The sequence below is a fragment of the Microtus oregoni genome, unplaced genomic scaffold (genome assembly GCF_018167655.1).
Source record: "Microtus oregoni isolate MIOR12 unplaced genomic scaffold, Mior012 000011F_ref0000422, whole genome shotgun sequence".
Lineage (NCBI taxonomy): Eukaryota > Metazoa > Chordata > Mammalia > Rodentia > Cricetidae > Microtus > Microtus oregoni.
In genome coordinates this window covers 18,023,283-18,037,970 of record NW_024543070.1, presented here as the reverse complement: position 1 = coordinate 18,037,970, position 14,688 = coordinate 18,023,283, and the positions used below count along the sequence as shown (strand labels likewise).

The 14,688-nt window shown below is 51.8% G+C and overlaps 1 protein-coding gene across 2 annotated transcripts in view; it reads right to left on the bottom strand.

The window, feature by feature from the left end:
• The window catches only part of LOC121453281 (pro-neuregulin-2, membrane-bound isoform-like), a 184,950-nt gene that overhangs the window by 30,963 nt on the left and 139,299 nt on the right, over positions 1-14,688 (bottom strand). For both annotated transcript variants that reach the window (XM_041659915.1, XM_041659914.1), the window contains exon 2: positions 5,886-6,057. In XM_041659915.1, the coding sequence (XP_041515849.1) occupies positions 5,886-6,057 (172 nt within the window). The remainder of the gene's footprint in view (positions 1-5,885; positions 6,058-14,688) is intronic.

Here is a 14,688-nt window from a genome sequence, read left to right as displayed (position 1 = left end):
TATCCAGCCAAAGCACACATGTTCTAACTATGAATTCTCACATCTTTTTTCTCGGGGCTGGGTTTCTCTGTACCACTTTTTCTTGGGGGAAGAATGCCAGGGCCCTTAGGGAAATCATGTGGCCACATCTCTCATTCCCAGTTGCCTTTGCCATCCATAGAAGTAGGAGATTGTCACTATTCAGGGTTATGGTTTGAACGTGTTTCCTGAAGTCCACTGGTGTCCCCACTGCAATGGTACTAGCAGGTCAAGAAGACACGTTTAGAGAAGGCCCTCATACCTTTGATTTTAGAATTCCCAGCCTCTATATCTATGGGCTAAACACATCCCTACTGTTTATAAGTGAGCCCATCTGGATGCTCTCCTAGAGCAGCAGCATGCACTCTGACTCCCGGACACCAGGGAGAGCATCTATCTGATAGCTTCATGGCAATTGTATCAATCCATGGTACCACTCCACGTCTTTCTCCTACTGTTGACTCAGGCTTGCCATTGAGAGGCGCTCTGTAGCCTCTCCAAGAGGCTTTTGTTTAACTTCATCCTCAGATGTGTAGCAAGCACCTCCCAAATGCTGGAAACCATGTACTCCAGGGTCTAGAGCCTTAGGGCCAATTAGGGTATTCTCTTCTAATGTACAGGCAAACTCAGTCTTAGAAGGCTCTTGGATCGCGGGTAGACACTCAGCAAGGCAAAGCAGAGGTGGACCAGGAGCTGAGGCCAGAGAACACACCAGGAGCTAGGGCTAGCCTCTTCCTCCAGTCTCTCACTTGAGTGGTCTCAGGCAAGGTCCTAGCAGCACCTCCCCCAAGCTGTGATTCCAGAGCATCTGGCTTCGTCTGCTTTCTGAAAAACCTACTAAACCTTGCTTCCTCCTGGAGGCTTCCCTGCCTTGGTTCTGCAAGGCTCTGCTCACAGCTCCCAACCCTTCCTGAAACTGATGATGCTCTTTGGGGTCCAGAAAGTGCTCAGGATAAAGCTAGGGACCTGAGAAAGGACATAGTGTGCCATGCTGTGACTTCCTCTTCTTTTTAGCGAGGGGTCAAAAACCAGATTCCTTGCATGTGCACAGCTGGCTGGAGTATGTGCGGGGTATAGCCAGGCTGCCACTGTTCTGTCTAAGCCCCAGGGATGCAAAAGAGAGCCATGATACTGCTGGGATAAGGATTGGTGTGGGGATGGGGGACAGGATATGGGGAAGGAATGGTGGGAGAGTTGAGCAGAGAGCACCTCCCTCTTGGTTTTGGAATTGGCCTCTTCTCAAGCATATCATTCCCAGATTCCCTTGAGGTTGGTGCAGACTGATGGACCTTACTGCAGTGGCGCTGGCCTTGCCAGTGTGATGACGGTGGCTTAACTATATGCCCTACCATTCCTGGTTCGCGCTGGGTTTCTCCTTGGGCGCGTGCCTGCCCATGGCCCTCCTCTATCAACTAGTTTCCTTCATTAAGAAGAGCTCTGGAGGCCCCTCTGACCAAGCGAGTATCTGCTTCCCAGCTCAACCTAATTAGATAACCACAGCATCCCACTTCCCCGGGACAAAGCTCTCCTCACTTTCCTGCATGCTGGATAGGCGGGGGTGGGAGATGGTGTTAGCTGAGGGCAGAAGAGTTTGTGCACAGGGGACCTAGAGCCAGCAAGATCTTCATGGTCACCTACAGCTGCACTAAAAGGAACTTTTCTCATATGATGCCAATTGTAGCAGGACAAGGCTAAGCAGCAGTACAGACTTGGGGGAAGGACTCCCACCCAGGGACGCATAAGACCAGGATCAACGAGCATCAGGGCTTGGCAAAGGCTCCCCTTTTGGACAAGAAAGAGGAGACAACTCTCAGGTGCAGCAGGTATAGGCATCTTGATCCACAGGGGCCCAGAGATCTCAGGGAAACGGGATCCAGAGCTGCAGCTGGGAGTGGCCCTGGGCTCTCAGGCCCTGAAGTTGCTGGGTCTCTCCTTATCCACAGGTCCATCTGGAGTTCCTAGGATCCAGGGCTTTCTTCTTGCCTTCCTGGAAGGCAGGCAGGGTGCACACTCCTGCCACCCCATCCATTTGCTGACCCAGGTCTGCCCCAGCAAAGGGAGCTGTCCCACTCTCCCTAGCCGGTTCTCTGCTGGCAAGGACAGGATCTGGGCAGCCCCACACTTTCCCCAGTGCCTACCTCCCCTGCCTGCCTGAGGGGCCTGTCCCAGCCTGCCCCTCATAAATAAGGGAACAGGCGGTTCTGCAGAGGAGGGCCCGTGCCCTGGGCTCGGGGGGCAAGTGTTCTCCTGGCTCAGGAAGGCCTGAATGACAATGCAGTTTGGCGGGCACAGAGACAGACAGTCAGCCCCTGTCGGGAAGACGGTCTCTGCCAGCAAACAGAGATGCCAATGCTGGATGTAGCCCGGGCAGGTAGAGCATGAGGAACTCAGGGAGGAAGGAGAGAAAGGTTCCTCAGAGAGGAGACTCCTAGCTCTGTGCGTGGTTCTGGCTCCCTTGCTAGTAAGAGAGTGGGCAGTTCTCTTGAAGTCACTTTGGTCACAGTTAATGAGAAGTTCCCTGTCATGGCCTCCTCCTCCACAGCTAACAGGACAGGTGGGACCAGGGATGGCCATTTCAGAAGGCAGCATGTGGGGGAGGGGCCATGTCTGCCACCCAGGGAAAGAGCTGACTAGGCCTTGTCTCTGGATTAAGTCACCCATGTGTCAGATGAATCTGAGGCCCTACCAGGAAGTAAGTTGTTTAGAAGGTTGGACCATCCATAGGGGCCCCTGTTCAGCCTCTTGAAGGATGACCTCACACGCAGGAGAGGAGGGCCAGCCCTGGGAGGTTCTTCTCAGTCTCACACTGACTGTGGATCTCTGCTTCCAGGCTTATAGGGGAGTAGGGGGATGTGGGGCAGACGCTCCCGTGAGGAGCAGTGGTGGATTGCTCAGTGGTGAGATGAACTGTCTAAAGTACTGTCAGGGACCATGAGCTGACTGGAGGGCTCGGGCAGATAGATATTCCCATAGCGTTCATGCTGGGCCTTGGCGGGCTGTGCCAGGGACAAGAGGGGCAACTTTCCTAGTACAGGGGACAGCCTGGGCCCAAGTCCAGGGTTGTGAAAGCAAAGACCAGGGATTGGGCCTCTAGTTGGGACAGATCGGCAGGGTGGTGTGATGTTTAGGCCAGCAAGGAGGGAGGACCTCAAGGCTGTCAGATAAGGAAGGGATGATCTCGTGGGGGTCTGGATCGGAAAGGATCATTTGTAGGGGACCAAGAACTAGATTCATAAGCCAAACAGGGTGCAAGACTGATCAACTTTTTTTTTCTCTGAAAAACAGGTGGAGGCTATTATTATATATATAATAATTATATGTAATACACATATAATGTATTTTATATATCTATATCTATAAAATCATTATACCAGATTCTATGCTGGAAATTGGCCCAGCGCCTCATGAAAGCAGGGGCCACAGCTGTCTTATTCACCAATGTCTCCCGAACCTCTAGCAGAGTGCGTGACACACAGCCAATACTCTATACCCACAGGTTAGCTCCATGAATTAATTTACAAAGGCAGGAGAGGATGAGAAGCTAGGAGGGGAGAAGGTGAGAAACATTTAGGTCAGGGAAGTCAGGTCCACCTGCAGAGGCGGCAAGGGGCGGGTGCTGGGGAGGGGCCAGGTGTGCACAGCAGAGGAGCTAGACTACGAGCAGCTGGGGTAATGAGGGTGGGGTGGAGGGGCTGGCTGGGAGCATTCTGAGTCAGAGACCCCTTAGGAGTGGTGTTTGGGGCTCAGCTGGCAGCACAATGTGGAACTTGGGTGAAACTGCCACCATGCCTACAGCTGGAGGCCTGGGGTCTCAGAGGGGCAGAACCATAAGAGGGGGGTATCACCCACTGGCGCCGAGGGAGAGAGCAGTGAAGGCTAAGATGCGGGAAAGCCCAGCACCAGTGAAATCAGGGAGGTCTGACTCACAGGAGGGCCAGCTGAGAAGCCACAGGGAGAAGCAGCCGGTGTCACAGCTGGGAGGCCCAGACTTGGGAGCCCAGAGGTCATGGGGTGGAGGGGCTGGGCTGTGATCAACTGGCTGCCTTGGGGAAGGCAGTGTGGCCAGAGGATAAGAGGTGTGGAGTAGGGGCCTGAGGTGACTTGCACAGAAGTGGAAGGAACAAGGGAGACAGACAATAGCTGGAAGCGGGGAGGAGGCAGTAGCCAGGGATCCTGGCTCAGAAGAGGCATGGGCAGGGTAGTCTGCTGGGAGGGAGAGAGGGAGAGGCTAAAGTGACCAAAGAAAGACAGGAACTGGTGGTGCCTCAGCAGAGTGGAGCGAGCGTGCATGCATGCGTGCGCACGTGTGTGTGTGTGTGTGTGTGTGTGTGTAAGTGGCGTGAGTACGTGAGTGTGCGAGTGAGTGTGTGTGTATTGTAAGGCAGGGTATGAGACAGTGTGGTGCCAGGCCTGGTGAGACGGGGATGGCAGTTGAGTGCCATGTTGGGAGCAGGGCAAGAGGTCAAGGGCCAGCACCTTCCCTGGCTTTGTAGACTTAGGGAGAAGCTGGGGTGTGGGGAGGTGCCTGCTCCAGCCTTAGCTCCGTGAGGCCTGTCTACTAGTTCTTCTAGGCTGGTACCAAGACTATAGTGGGGTGGTGAGGAGGAGTGGAGGTACCTGGTTGGTTAGGCTGAATTTCTTGCCAGTGCTATAGAGAGGGGACACAGAGGAACGCTACCCCGAACCTCCCCACCTTTCTAACTACCGTAACTCCCTCAGGAGTTAGCCTTCTTATTTGTAGCCACAGACCTCTTATCTAAACCCGTCCTTCATGGCTCTTTGCCTGGGCCACTTTCTGTCTTTGTCTCGAGTAACTGGTTTTCCTTTGGTTCGAGTCTTGGAAGGAGAAGGGAGGCAAAGCCAAGCTCTTGAACCCCACTTTTCCACTCAGGTTTCAGGCCTCTGAGGTGTGATAGGGGCAGCCTGAGCCTGTACCTAACACTTTCTGTTGTGGGTAGGCTGATGCTCTCTGAAGCAATAGACAGCCTACTTTGCATTTTGTGGATATCTCTGAAGTGGGTGGTTGCAGGCTACACTGGGGAGTGAGGGCAGAAAAGACTTGAGGGGTTCCTTAGTCTACCTAGACCCCAGAGCCCACAGAGAAAGGTAGGATAGAAGTGCGTTTAGTGGCAGACAGGTAGGAGCTGCCCTAGAGTCCTGGTTCTCCCAGCACCCCCTCTCCTTGCCTGGATGGTGGTGAGTATCTTTCCCAGCCTGAAGACTCAGAGTGTGCAGGCAGACCCCCTGATGTCAGTCAGCGGTCTCTTCCCACTTACTAAGCTCTCCACAAATGGCAACTTGTCAAGTCAGGACCCCAGCCTTTTGTCTTATGTGACTCCCCAAAGACTTTCCACCAACAGGGGCTTCCACCTCAAACTGCCAGATTTGGGGTCTCTCAAGCAAGACTTGTGCTGTTAAGACAGCTCAGAGTCAAATGGCCTCCAACCTTTAGACACGTAAATTGCTTCACTTGTTTTTTTGTTTTTTTTTTGTGAGACAGGGTCTCATCTAGCTAAAACTGGTCTCAACTTGCTAGGTAGCCGAAGATGACCTTGAACTTCTGATCTTCCTGACTCCACCTCCCAAGTGCTGGGATCAAAGGGCTGTGCCACCACGCCTGGTTTTATGTGGTGCTAGGTTTGAACCCAAGGCTTTGTGCACGCTAAGCAAGCACTTTATCCTCTGAGCTGCATCCCCAGCCCTGGGAATTGCCTAATCCTTGTCTGCAATGCCAGGGCAGGAGGGCTCAGCAGTCAGGGAAGCACTGGGCATGGCAAGGAAGGGTTGCACGGAGGGGGACCTGACTAGGTTCCGTGCTGGGCTTGGGGATGTGACTCTGGAGCTGGTGGGACGGAGGTACTGCTCACCTGCCATTGCCGTACTTGATGCGAATATCACGACTGCGGTTGAGCTCCTTGCCATCCTTGAACCAACGGTAGGAGGGCTGGGGGTTCCCTGCTGCCGCTTCGCACTTCAGCGACTGCTTCTCACCCACCTCTCCCGTCTGGCTCTTCATCTTCTTCAGCTTGGGCCGGGTAGCTGCGGGGTTACAAGGCAGGTAGGTCAGTGTGGGGGTGGTGGGAACAGAGCCAGGCACGAGCAGTAAGAGTCCCCATCTTGAGGCTGGAACTGGGGAGACTAGAAGTCATCCCTCCTGGCATTTTTCTTTAGTCCAACTCCATCTGCACTTAGAGTCTTCAGTGGGAACAAGGTCCTGCTACTTCTGGGCACTTCTCTGGCCTTGGGAGGGTACCAAGAGCTTCACATTCGCTTGTAAAACCTTCACCACCCCATGACTTCACTGCTGTGTTTAAACCCATTTATAGACAGGGAAACTGAGGCTTAGGAGAGTGAAGTCACTTCCCCGAGGGTCAGTAATGGAGCTGAGGTTCAAATTCAGATCATGACCTCAGTGTTTGAGATCTGACTCCTGTCTTTCCTCTCTCCACTTCCTCACTCCTCCCCGACCCCGGGGCCCAGAAGGCACAGGAAGACAAGGTGGTGGACTCAGCTATCACTTTCAGACACTGTGACCTGGCATTGCCACTGTAGTATGGGTGGTAGAGCCCAGAGGAGCAGCCCTCATCCTAGCCCTGGGGATAGGTCTCAGGCTGCTAAGAGTGAAAGGATTGGCTGTGGGAGGAAATGAGGAGGTGAGGCAGGTGGAGGAAGCTCTGAGCTGAAGGAACGTGAGCCAGAGCAGTGGGTTGTCAAAGGTGAAGCAGGGCAGCTACGCCGGTGGGCCCAGGCCTGGACAGGAAGCTCCAGGCTTTCTCCCCTGTGTCTGAAACCCCAGGCTGTTCCCACATACCTAGACTCCCATATGTCATCTCTGTGGGTCACTCCATGCCACCTTTAAACACACACACACACACACACACACACACACACACACACACACACACGGAGACAGAGAGACTTTGTTCCCAGGAAGGGGAAGATATGCTGGCCTACCTGCACATAATGATTTGCACTAAGATGGCCCTTCCTAGGACATGTGACTTTCCATGTATACTCATTCCTGAACTTTGTGGCAAGAGTCACACTCCAGTGTGGGTGGAGCTGACTCAGAGGTTCAGAAACTCAACCGAGACCACACAACCACAGAGCTGAGGCCAAGACCTGGGTGTTTTGGTTTGCAGCGTGTCGGGTAGGTGGCAGGTTGGTGTCTGCTTTTGGAGCCTCGTCTCTCACTGAGGGATGCAGAACCTGAGTTTGAGTTCTCCCATTAGCGTAAGGGAGGGTCTACCAGCGTCAAGAACTGTGTCTGGGGACTTGCTGGCCCTGTCTACACCATCAGTCACCAGTCCTTTCTTTTATTGTGGCTCAGAGCCCTGACAATGGACTATATAGACTGCAAAGAAAGGCCTTGCTAGAGGCAGACTTTCCTTCCTAACTTACCCCAAGCTTGCTCACAAGTAGGAGGGAAATCAGAGTAAGGTACAGAGACCAGATTCAAAGTGCAAGAATGCGTTCTCTGAAAATGTGTTGTTGGGCTAGGTGTAAGCACAGACACCTGGGAAAGTCATTTTGTTCAGTTTAGAAAATGACAAAACCCAGTGAGTAGGCAGAAGCAAACTAAACCATCCACTATTTCAGTACTTGGAAATCACACGCATGCATACATACACATACTCACATGCACACACGCATGCATACATACACATACTCACATACACGCACATGCACGCACACACACACACAATTTTTAAACACAATGGGACCAGTAACATGATTCTTTCATTTAAAGAAACAATGCGACTTCTTTACCTCAGTGTTCAGTATCAAAAACAGCATTTTTCAAACCTAACTCACAGAGAGTACAATGTCTGGAGAGATGAAGACATCATTGCTAAGAAAAGGGTTCCCTGATGAGCTGGTCCGGGGAAGACATGGATGGATGCAGTCCAGGAAGGGCCTTCATTTACCTTGGTCTGACTACGTAAGGGCTTTCAAACCTTTTCTGTGGGATCCTCAATAGTACTTCTGGGGAATAAAGTTCTATGTCATAACTTACATGTGTATATGTGCACAGATGTATATATTTTAATACATAATATCGTCACATGATTCAAATGCTAAGAAGAGTGTATATTTTATAAAACAAATCTCCCTCTAGCTTCTCAGAATAGCCAGGGCGTAACTAATTTTATCAGTTCTTTGATATCCTTTAGAGATCTTTCATGCATACAAAAAATTTCCCTGGCATTCGCACAAATATTTTTCCACAGAATCACTTTTCACACTTGCATAATATTCCTGTGTGGGTGTATCATAATTTATGTAACTTACCGCTGTTGGGAGGTGCTTAGCATGCCCTCCCTTTGCTCCCATTACAAATCAACCCCTGAGGGCCCACTCTGTGGCTTCACTTTTGCACACATCCAGGGACACATCCTGCCTGAGTTCTAGTCTAGGTTTGGCCACTTGTTAGCTTTGGGTCCTGAGGTCGTTGACCTAATTTGTCTGCTTCGGTTTTTCTCATCCACAAACCACAGGAGATAAAGAACAGCTCCTGCCTTGTGCGATGGCAGCGAGCAGTGTATGAGATAATGCATGTAGAACCTGGCAGGCAGAGGGCGCGGAATAAAGGTTAGCTGTTATTATTACTATCCTCAATTGTTTCCTAAGGCAATCTTCCGAAAAGTGGGATTGCTGAGTCTAGGGCCGTGCAATCTTTCTTAGCAATGATTCCCGTGAAAGTCATTTTATTTTGCCAAATTGCCCCCCTTGGAAAAGGCTATTCCGATCCACATTCCTCCGCTGAATGACAGGGTCTGTTTTTTATTTTGTTTCCACACCCTCACCATCTCGGGGCATTATCACGTCTTTAATCTCTACCAATTAGCTAAGCAAAAGATAACGTCTCTTTGTTGTAATTTGCATTTATTCGATGACTGTTGCCGGCTGAACAGTTCTAAGTGTATCAGCCCATTGTGTTTATCCTTCGGAGTTGTTCCTTCTTGTCTGCAGTCTGTTTTTCGACCTAGGGCTCATCTTATGAATTTGCAAGAGCGCTCTGAAAAGAGTGAGTCTATAACCTTTTGTTACAACGTTTGCTCCCAGTTATCTGCTTCTGGCATTTTAAAATACACGGCTGGCCTCCTTTCCCTCCCTTCCTTCCTCTTTTGTGCCAAGAGAGTTTGCGCATCAGTATACTGTGGGACCTTCTGGAACTTTATGACTCAAAGTAGGAGTCCTTCCCAGAATCCTTCTTTTCCCCGTGCCCCATGCTTTCACCTGTGCCAGATTCCCGAAAACACATCATACTTCCGAACTCTGGAAGCCAATGGGAACCATCTGGAGACTTTAAAACCTGGGCAGGGGTCTGGGTACAGTGCAGGCACTGAGAGACAGGGCTGGGAAAGCCGTCCGTCTGTATCTGCATCTTTCACATGTGCTGGAGAGTGTGCACAAACGCTGGACACCCCAGGGCCTGGAGACACCCGGAGCACAGCCTCACAATGGGCGTCGTTCTACGGTTGACAGACAGCTGTCATCTAACCGTGGTCTAGTGCTGACCAAGGTTAGTCTGCTTTGCCTTCCTTGTGACTGGGACATAGAAAGTTTCTGGTAGGTTCTAACGCACCCACTTTCCCTACTAGAGTTCTGACACCAAGGAAGCCTTGTCCCCCATCCCCGTGGGCCACTTTGCTCCCAACCTGACCCCAGCCAGCCACCAAGGGGTGGGAATGACATCTGGCAGGGAGAAGACATGCTGAATCTGCTGTCTTGCTTCGTGACTTGAGCCAGGGCCCACTGCAGCATGTGAGGGTGACGGGCCAGGAATGCACCAGACAGAGGCAGCCAGCAGGCAGGACTGGAGCGTCCGAGGAACTGAGGGTTCCAAAGCCATCCTACATCTCTGTTAAAACACAGGCTATTGTTTTAGATCCTAGGGTCACTCTCCATCCTGTGGGAACTCACGGGTCTCACTAGCCACTTCTTTATAGTTCGTGCACTTCTAAACAACCCCGACTAGTTCACTCACTCCACGTTCAGCCATCTATCCATCCATCCGTCCGTCCGTCTGTCCGTCCATCCGTCCGTCCGTCCGTCCACCAACTCAATTCATTTCTAGTGAATGATTCAAACTGCTCCATGCCAGGCACTGTTCATTCACTGGGGACTGAGCTAGACAGTCCTGAACTTGGGGAGCCTGACTTCAGTAAGCAACCAATCAACCAAAGAGCAAGTGTGAGGCGGTGAGAGTGAGCTTGAGAGTTCACAGGCCTTAACAGCTTACGAAGCTGAGGAGAGCAGGGGTTGGAGAGACAGGCAAGGCTTCAGGTGACAGGGTTGTACCAGCCAGGATGGGAAACCTGGACTGGGCTTGTATTTTTCTTTTTAACATGTTATGTGTCCACTAGACAGTTTTAAAGCATTGGGCAGCACTGGCCTAAAGGGCAAGAACATAAGAATAACCACATGCCTGCATCATGCCATGGTCTGTACAGAGAGTTTTCTAGCTTTTGGAAGTTCCTCAGAAGAATCTCCCGAAAAGGAAGGCCAGGCATACTTACTAGGCTCAGTTTTCTGCACCTGGAAAGTTCTTTGGTGGATCTATCACAGTGGCTCAGATTGTAGGACAGAAGAGTGCACACAGATGGCCTTTGGAACAGTGCGCGGGGGACCTCTGCAGCCCCACTCCAGGGCCCAGAACCTTGGAAGCTTTCTGTGGCAAGGCTTGGGGACCTCTCCAAGATAGCCCTGATTTGTTCTGAAGGTGTCAGAGGAAAGCATTGGAGACTCAAGAACTGGGGGTGACAGACAGTTGTGTTGGTGTTTTAAGCTCTTAATCTGAAAGGACATGGATTCTCCTTTTGTGGCTTCCAGACATAAGACCCGGGACCAGTGTTCTGGGGTCACTTGGCCCAAGGTTCACAGTTTGTTCACGTGGCAGACCTCAGGTACCTAGGGACTGTCCTCAAAGGGTTTCAGACATGACTGAGCTAATTCCAGCCCCAGCCACAGCACCTACCTCCTCTGAGCTGGATGTATTTTATGCCCAGGGCCTAGAATGTCTCGCTAGAGTGTGTGTACAGAGACCATCACACTGTGTCCCAAGAGTGTCTTGAGGCCAGAGCTGAACCAAGCAGAGGAATGTTCCTGGGATGGAGGGGGTTCTGTCAGGACAAGAGCCAAAGCTGGCATTCGTCCTCTATTCTGCTCATGGTGTTTGCTGGGCATTTGCTGGGTCAGCTTTTCTGGCCTTGGCCTCACACAGATAGCACTTAACTATACGTGGAATGACCAGAACCCCCTGACTTAATTCGTCCCCTCAGCCATTCTTTGGTTACATAAGAAGTACATTTTGCTGTAGAAAAATTACACAACACAATAAGGAAAAAGGAAAACACATTAAAATAAATTCAATTATCTTCAGAGAGAGAACCCACTGCTCATATTTTCAAATATCACCTCCAAAAACATTTTTCTCTAAAGCCTTAGATCCCTTTTCAGACAACACACTGGAAAATACTTTTTTTTTTAACAAGTCAAGCGATACAGCCATAAATCATTTTAATGGCTGCTTATTAGTTCATTGCTCGGTTGAATTTGTCAGATTGTCTCCAGCCTTCTTCTGATATTAAGAACAGTGGGGAAGACTTTATCAGGTTGGCTTTGTGGCCCAGTGGAGGAGGAGCAGCACCCCTGAGGGTTGGGTGTGTTTCCCCTCAACGAGAGGAGGCTTCAAAAGCCCAGCACCCAGGCGTCAGGACAGATGACAGACATTGGATAAAAGCAATAGGAAGCTGTGCACATGAGAAGCCTTCCCACCCCTACCAGTGACACAGCAACACCAGTGCTCAGCTGGTGGCCTAGGAAGGCTCTTGATTGCTGAGCACGGTCCCCTCTGTTTTGTCTTCAGACCAAGTTTCCTCTGGGCTCAATTCCCACATTCCTTGGACTGGGGAGCCCAGGGGTCCCTTCCACCAGCAGTTCCAGGGTACCCTGATGGGGACAGTAGAGTGTGGAGAGATGGCCTTTGGGAGCTGTAAAGACAAGAGGAAGGCCTCCTCAGGTCTGCCCCTGCAGATTTCCCTGACTGACATGTTCCAGAAACCCTGAGGGTACATCTCATGCCGTGTTAAGTTGGACCGTGAGGTATCTGGTGGCTTCTTGTTTCCTGCCACCTAGTGCCAGACCAGAGCATCTGGCCTGTATCTATGTGACAGGCCATCCCCAGAGAGCACCTCATTAAAGATAGCAACCCAGAACAACAACCCGCTCCTTCCCCACAGCCCAGCCTGGAGACCAGTGCTGCTGCTGCTTGACCTCATTCCTCTCAGCAGTGGGCGGTGGGTGTGGAGTGCGGAGATCTGAGAGTGAGACAGACAGGCTGCGGCCAGGCAACCCAGGTGGGAAGGCCTGGCCCCACCTCCCCACTGCCAGAACCAAGGGCAGGGACACTGGACTCTTAAAAGGGTTAATGACCCCTCCCCTCATGACTAAGACTCAGCACTCGCCTTTGCAGCTAACACCTGGAGACTGTGCCTGGCATCAAAGTCTTCCTCTGCCCTGCTGCTGGCGGGCTGTGGGCCGGGCCCCCTCCCCACCCCTCTCTCCCACCTACAAAGTGGCTGCAACCTGTGCGAGGTTAATTACAGACTCCAAGTTCAAATGAGAAAAGAAAAAGCCAAAACAACCTTAAACTCAAAACATAGCTGGTTCAAGTGGGCACTCAGGAGCTGCTCTGTGAAATGGACTCTTGAGTGTCCTCCTCCCAGCCTGCCGAAGGGCCATTTGATGCCCACAGGTTAGCCTCACAGAAAGACTGGATGCCAGCTTGGGGTTTTGGCTTTTTATGGGCCATGTGTCCCCATCTGGTACCTGGATTTACTTTGCTCTTTTCCTATATTCACCCAGCAACTATCCATACCCAGCAGGCCCGTGTTGTGCCAGCACCTACCAGCCAGGGAGACAGTGTAGGATAAAACATTATCCCTGCCCTTGGGATCAGCCTCTTCCTTAGGGTTTCCATGGGGGCTGGAAGGGTAAAAGCCTCCTGGACAGCCACGCTTCCTGCACCTGTGAAAGCCTTCTTGTGCATAGCACCATCTAGAAGGCTGAGCAGGCCAGGGTTGTCAGGGTTGCTGCTGAGAAGGGACAGAGCCCACTCCAGGGGCAGGTTGTGAGGAACAAAATGGCAACAAGGCCGGCTGAGATGCTCCTGCCTTAGAGCAGACCCTGCCTAGTCAGAAGTGCCAACTGTAGAATCCAGACATGTGAGCGCTACACACATCCTCTAGTCCCCATCCTGGGAGCCCAACATCTGGAGAGAGCCAGTGGCCTCCCGGGGGCTTTACCCAGGCCAGGGTCAGAGATGGCCAGTCCTGTTCACATTGCCAGGCTTCTTGCTCATAGGGAGCCACAGGTCTGTGAATGGCAGAGACGGGAGTCTGAGGGGAGCTGCTGTGGGTGGGGAGATGGCACAGGTGCCCAAGGCCATCAGCTGCAAAGACACCATAGACTCTCAGGTGCTTTCCAGGGCTGCGACACCTAGCACTACACAGATGAAGTGTGGCAATCAGAGCTGGGGAAAGGGCACAGAGGGCATTTCAGCTGGAGGGTGAGGAGGGCAAGAGGTCCCACCCGACCTTCTGGGAAGAGAGAGCCCCAAGGTTGTCACAGATGTAAGAACAAGGTGTGTGTTTGTCCCACTCTTGCGGTTTTTCACTACAGGCCCAGGTAGCAGTCTAGTCCCTGGGGCTTCAGCTAGCCCATCCGTGGACCATGTTCTGTTTTCTTCCCCCAGGGGAATGGAAGGAAGGAGAAGTGCTCTGTGGAGGTATAGACGTTTCTGCCCTTCTCACCTCTTTAGTGGCTGGGAGCCGAGGTAGGAGGCAGAGCAGAAATAACAGCCCTAGAAGGCCTTTACCATGTGCCAAAACCCTGTTTAATCTGCCTTCTGGGGAAGGTTGGGCCTGACACAAAGGCTTAGGTCTTGGTCCAGGAGAAGCCAATATGGAAACTGCCTGCTGTTGAAGAGTTAGGGCAGCTATGGTTTAGCAGACTCAGAGAGCAGAGGGAAGACTTTGTCCTCTTTGGGGTGGCCCTGTAGCTCTGCCTCCTCAGCCTGGATAGGGAAAGTTGTCTGGGCCTTGGGGAGTTCGGGGGGTATCACCTGACCACCTAGACGTTGCTAACTTTTCAATGTGGGTGCAGGTAAGACTACAAGACAGTCTTAGGGCCTTTTTCTGTGTGTGTGTGTGTGTGGGGGGTCTGCCTGGCTCAATTACTAAATAAAGCAGTGTGTTTGGGTTGAAACAAACAGCCACGTGATGAGGTTCGTGTGGATTTTTAAAATAAAACAGAAGTCTGTGGAGCAATGTCGGGCTTCAGGGAAAGGTGTCAGCAGACCCCACACAGAGAGGAGCATCCACGCACTCACTAGTCCCAGTGCCTCCAAGGACACATATAGTTTCCCGTTAAGTGCTGGAGGTGGGGCAGGGCTGGGAAACTGATGTGGTCCAGGCTAGTGTGGACATGGGGCCTGGAAGCAAACTGGCTCAGACACGGCAGGGGGAGATCTGACATCTCCAGTTCCTCCTCACTGGATGCCCTTTTGATATCCCTGACACCTGTGACCACCTGTCTCGCTTGGCTTTCCTCAAAGTTCAAGTTCATCCAGTTGGCACCAATCCTCTTGCCTTTGCTATCCTCCAC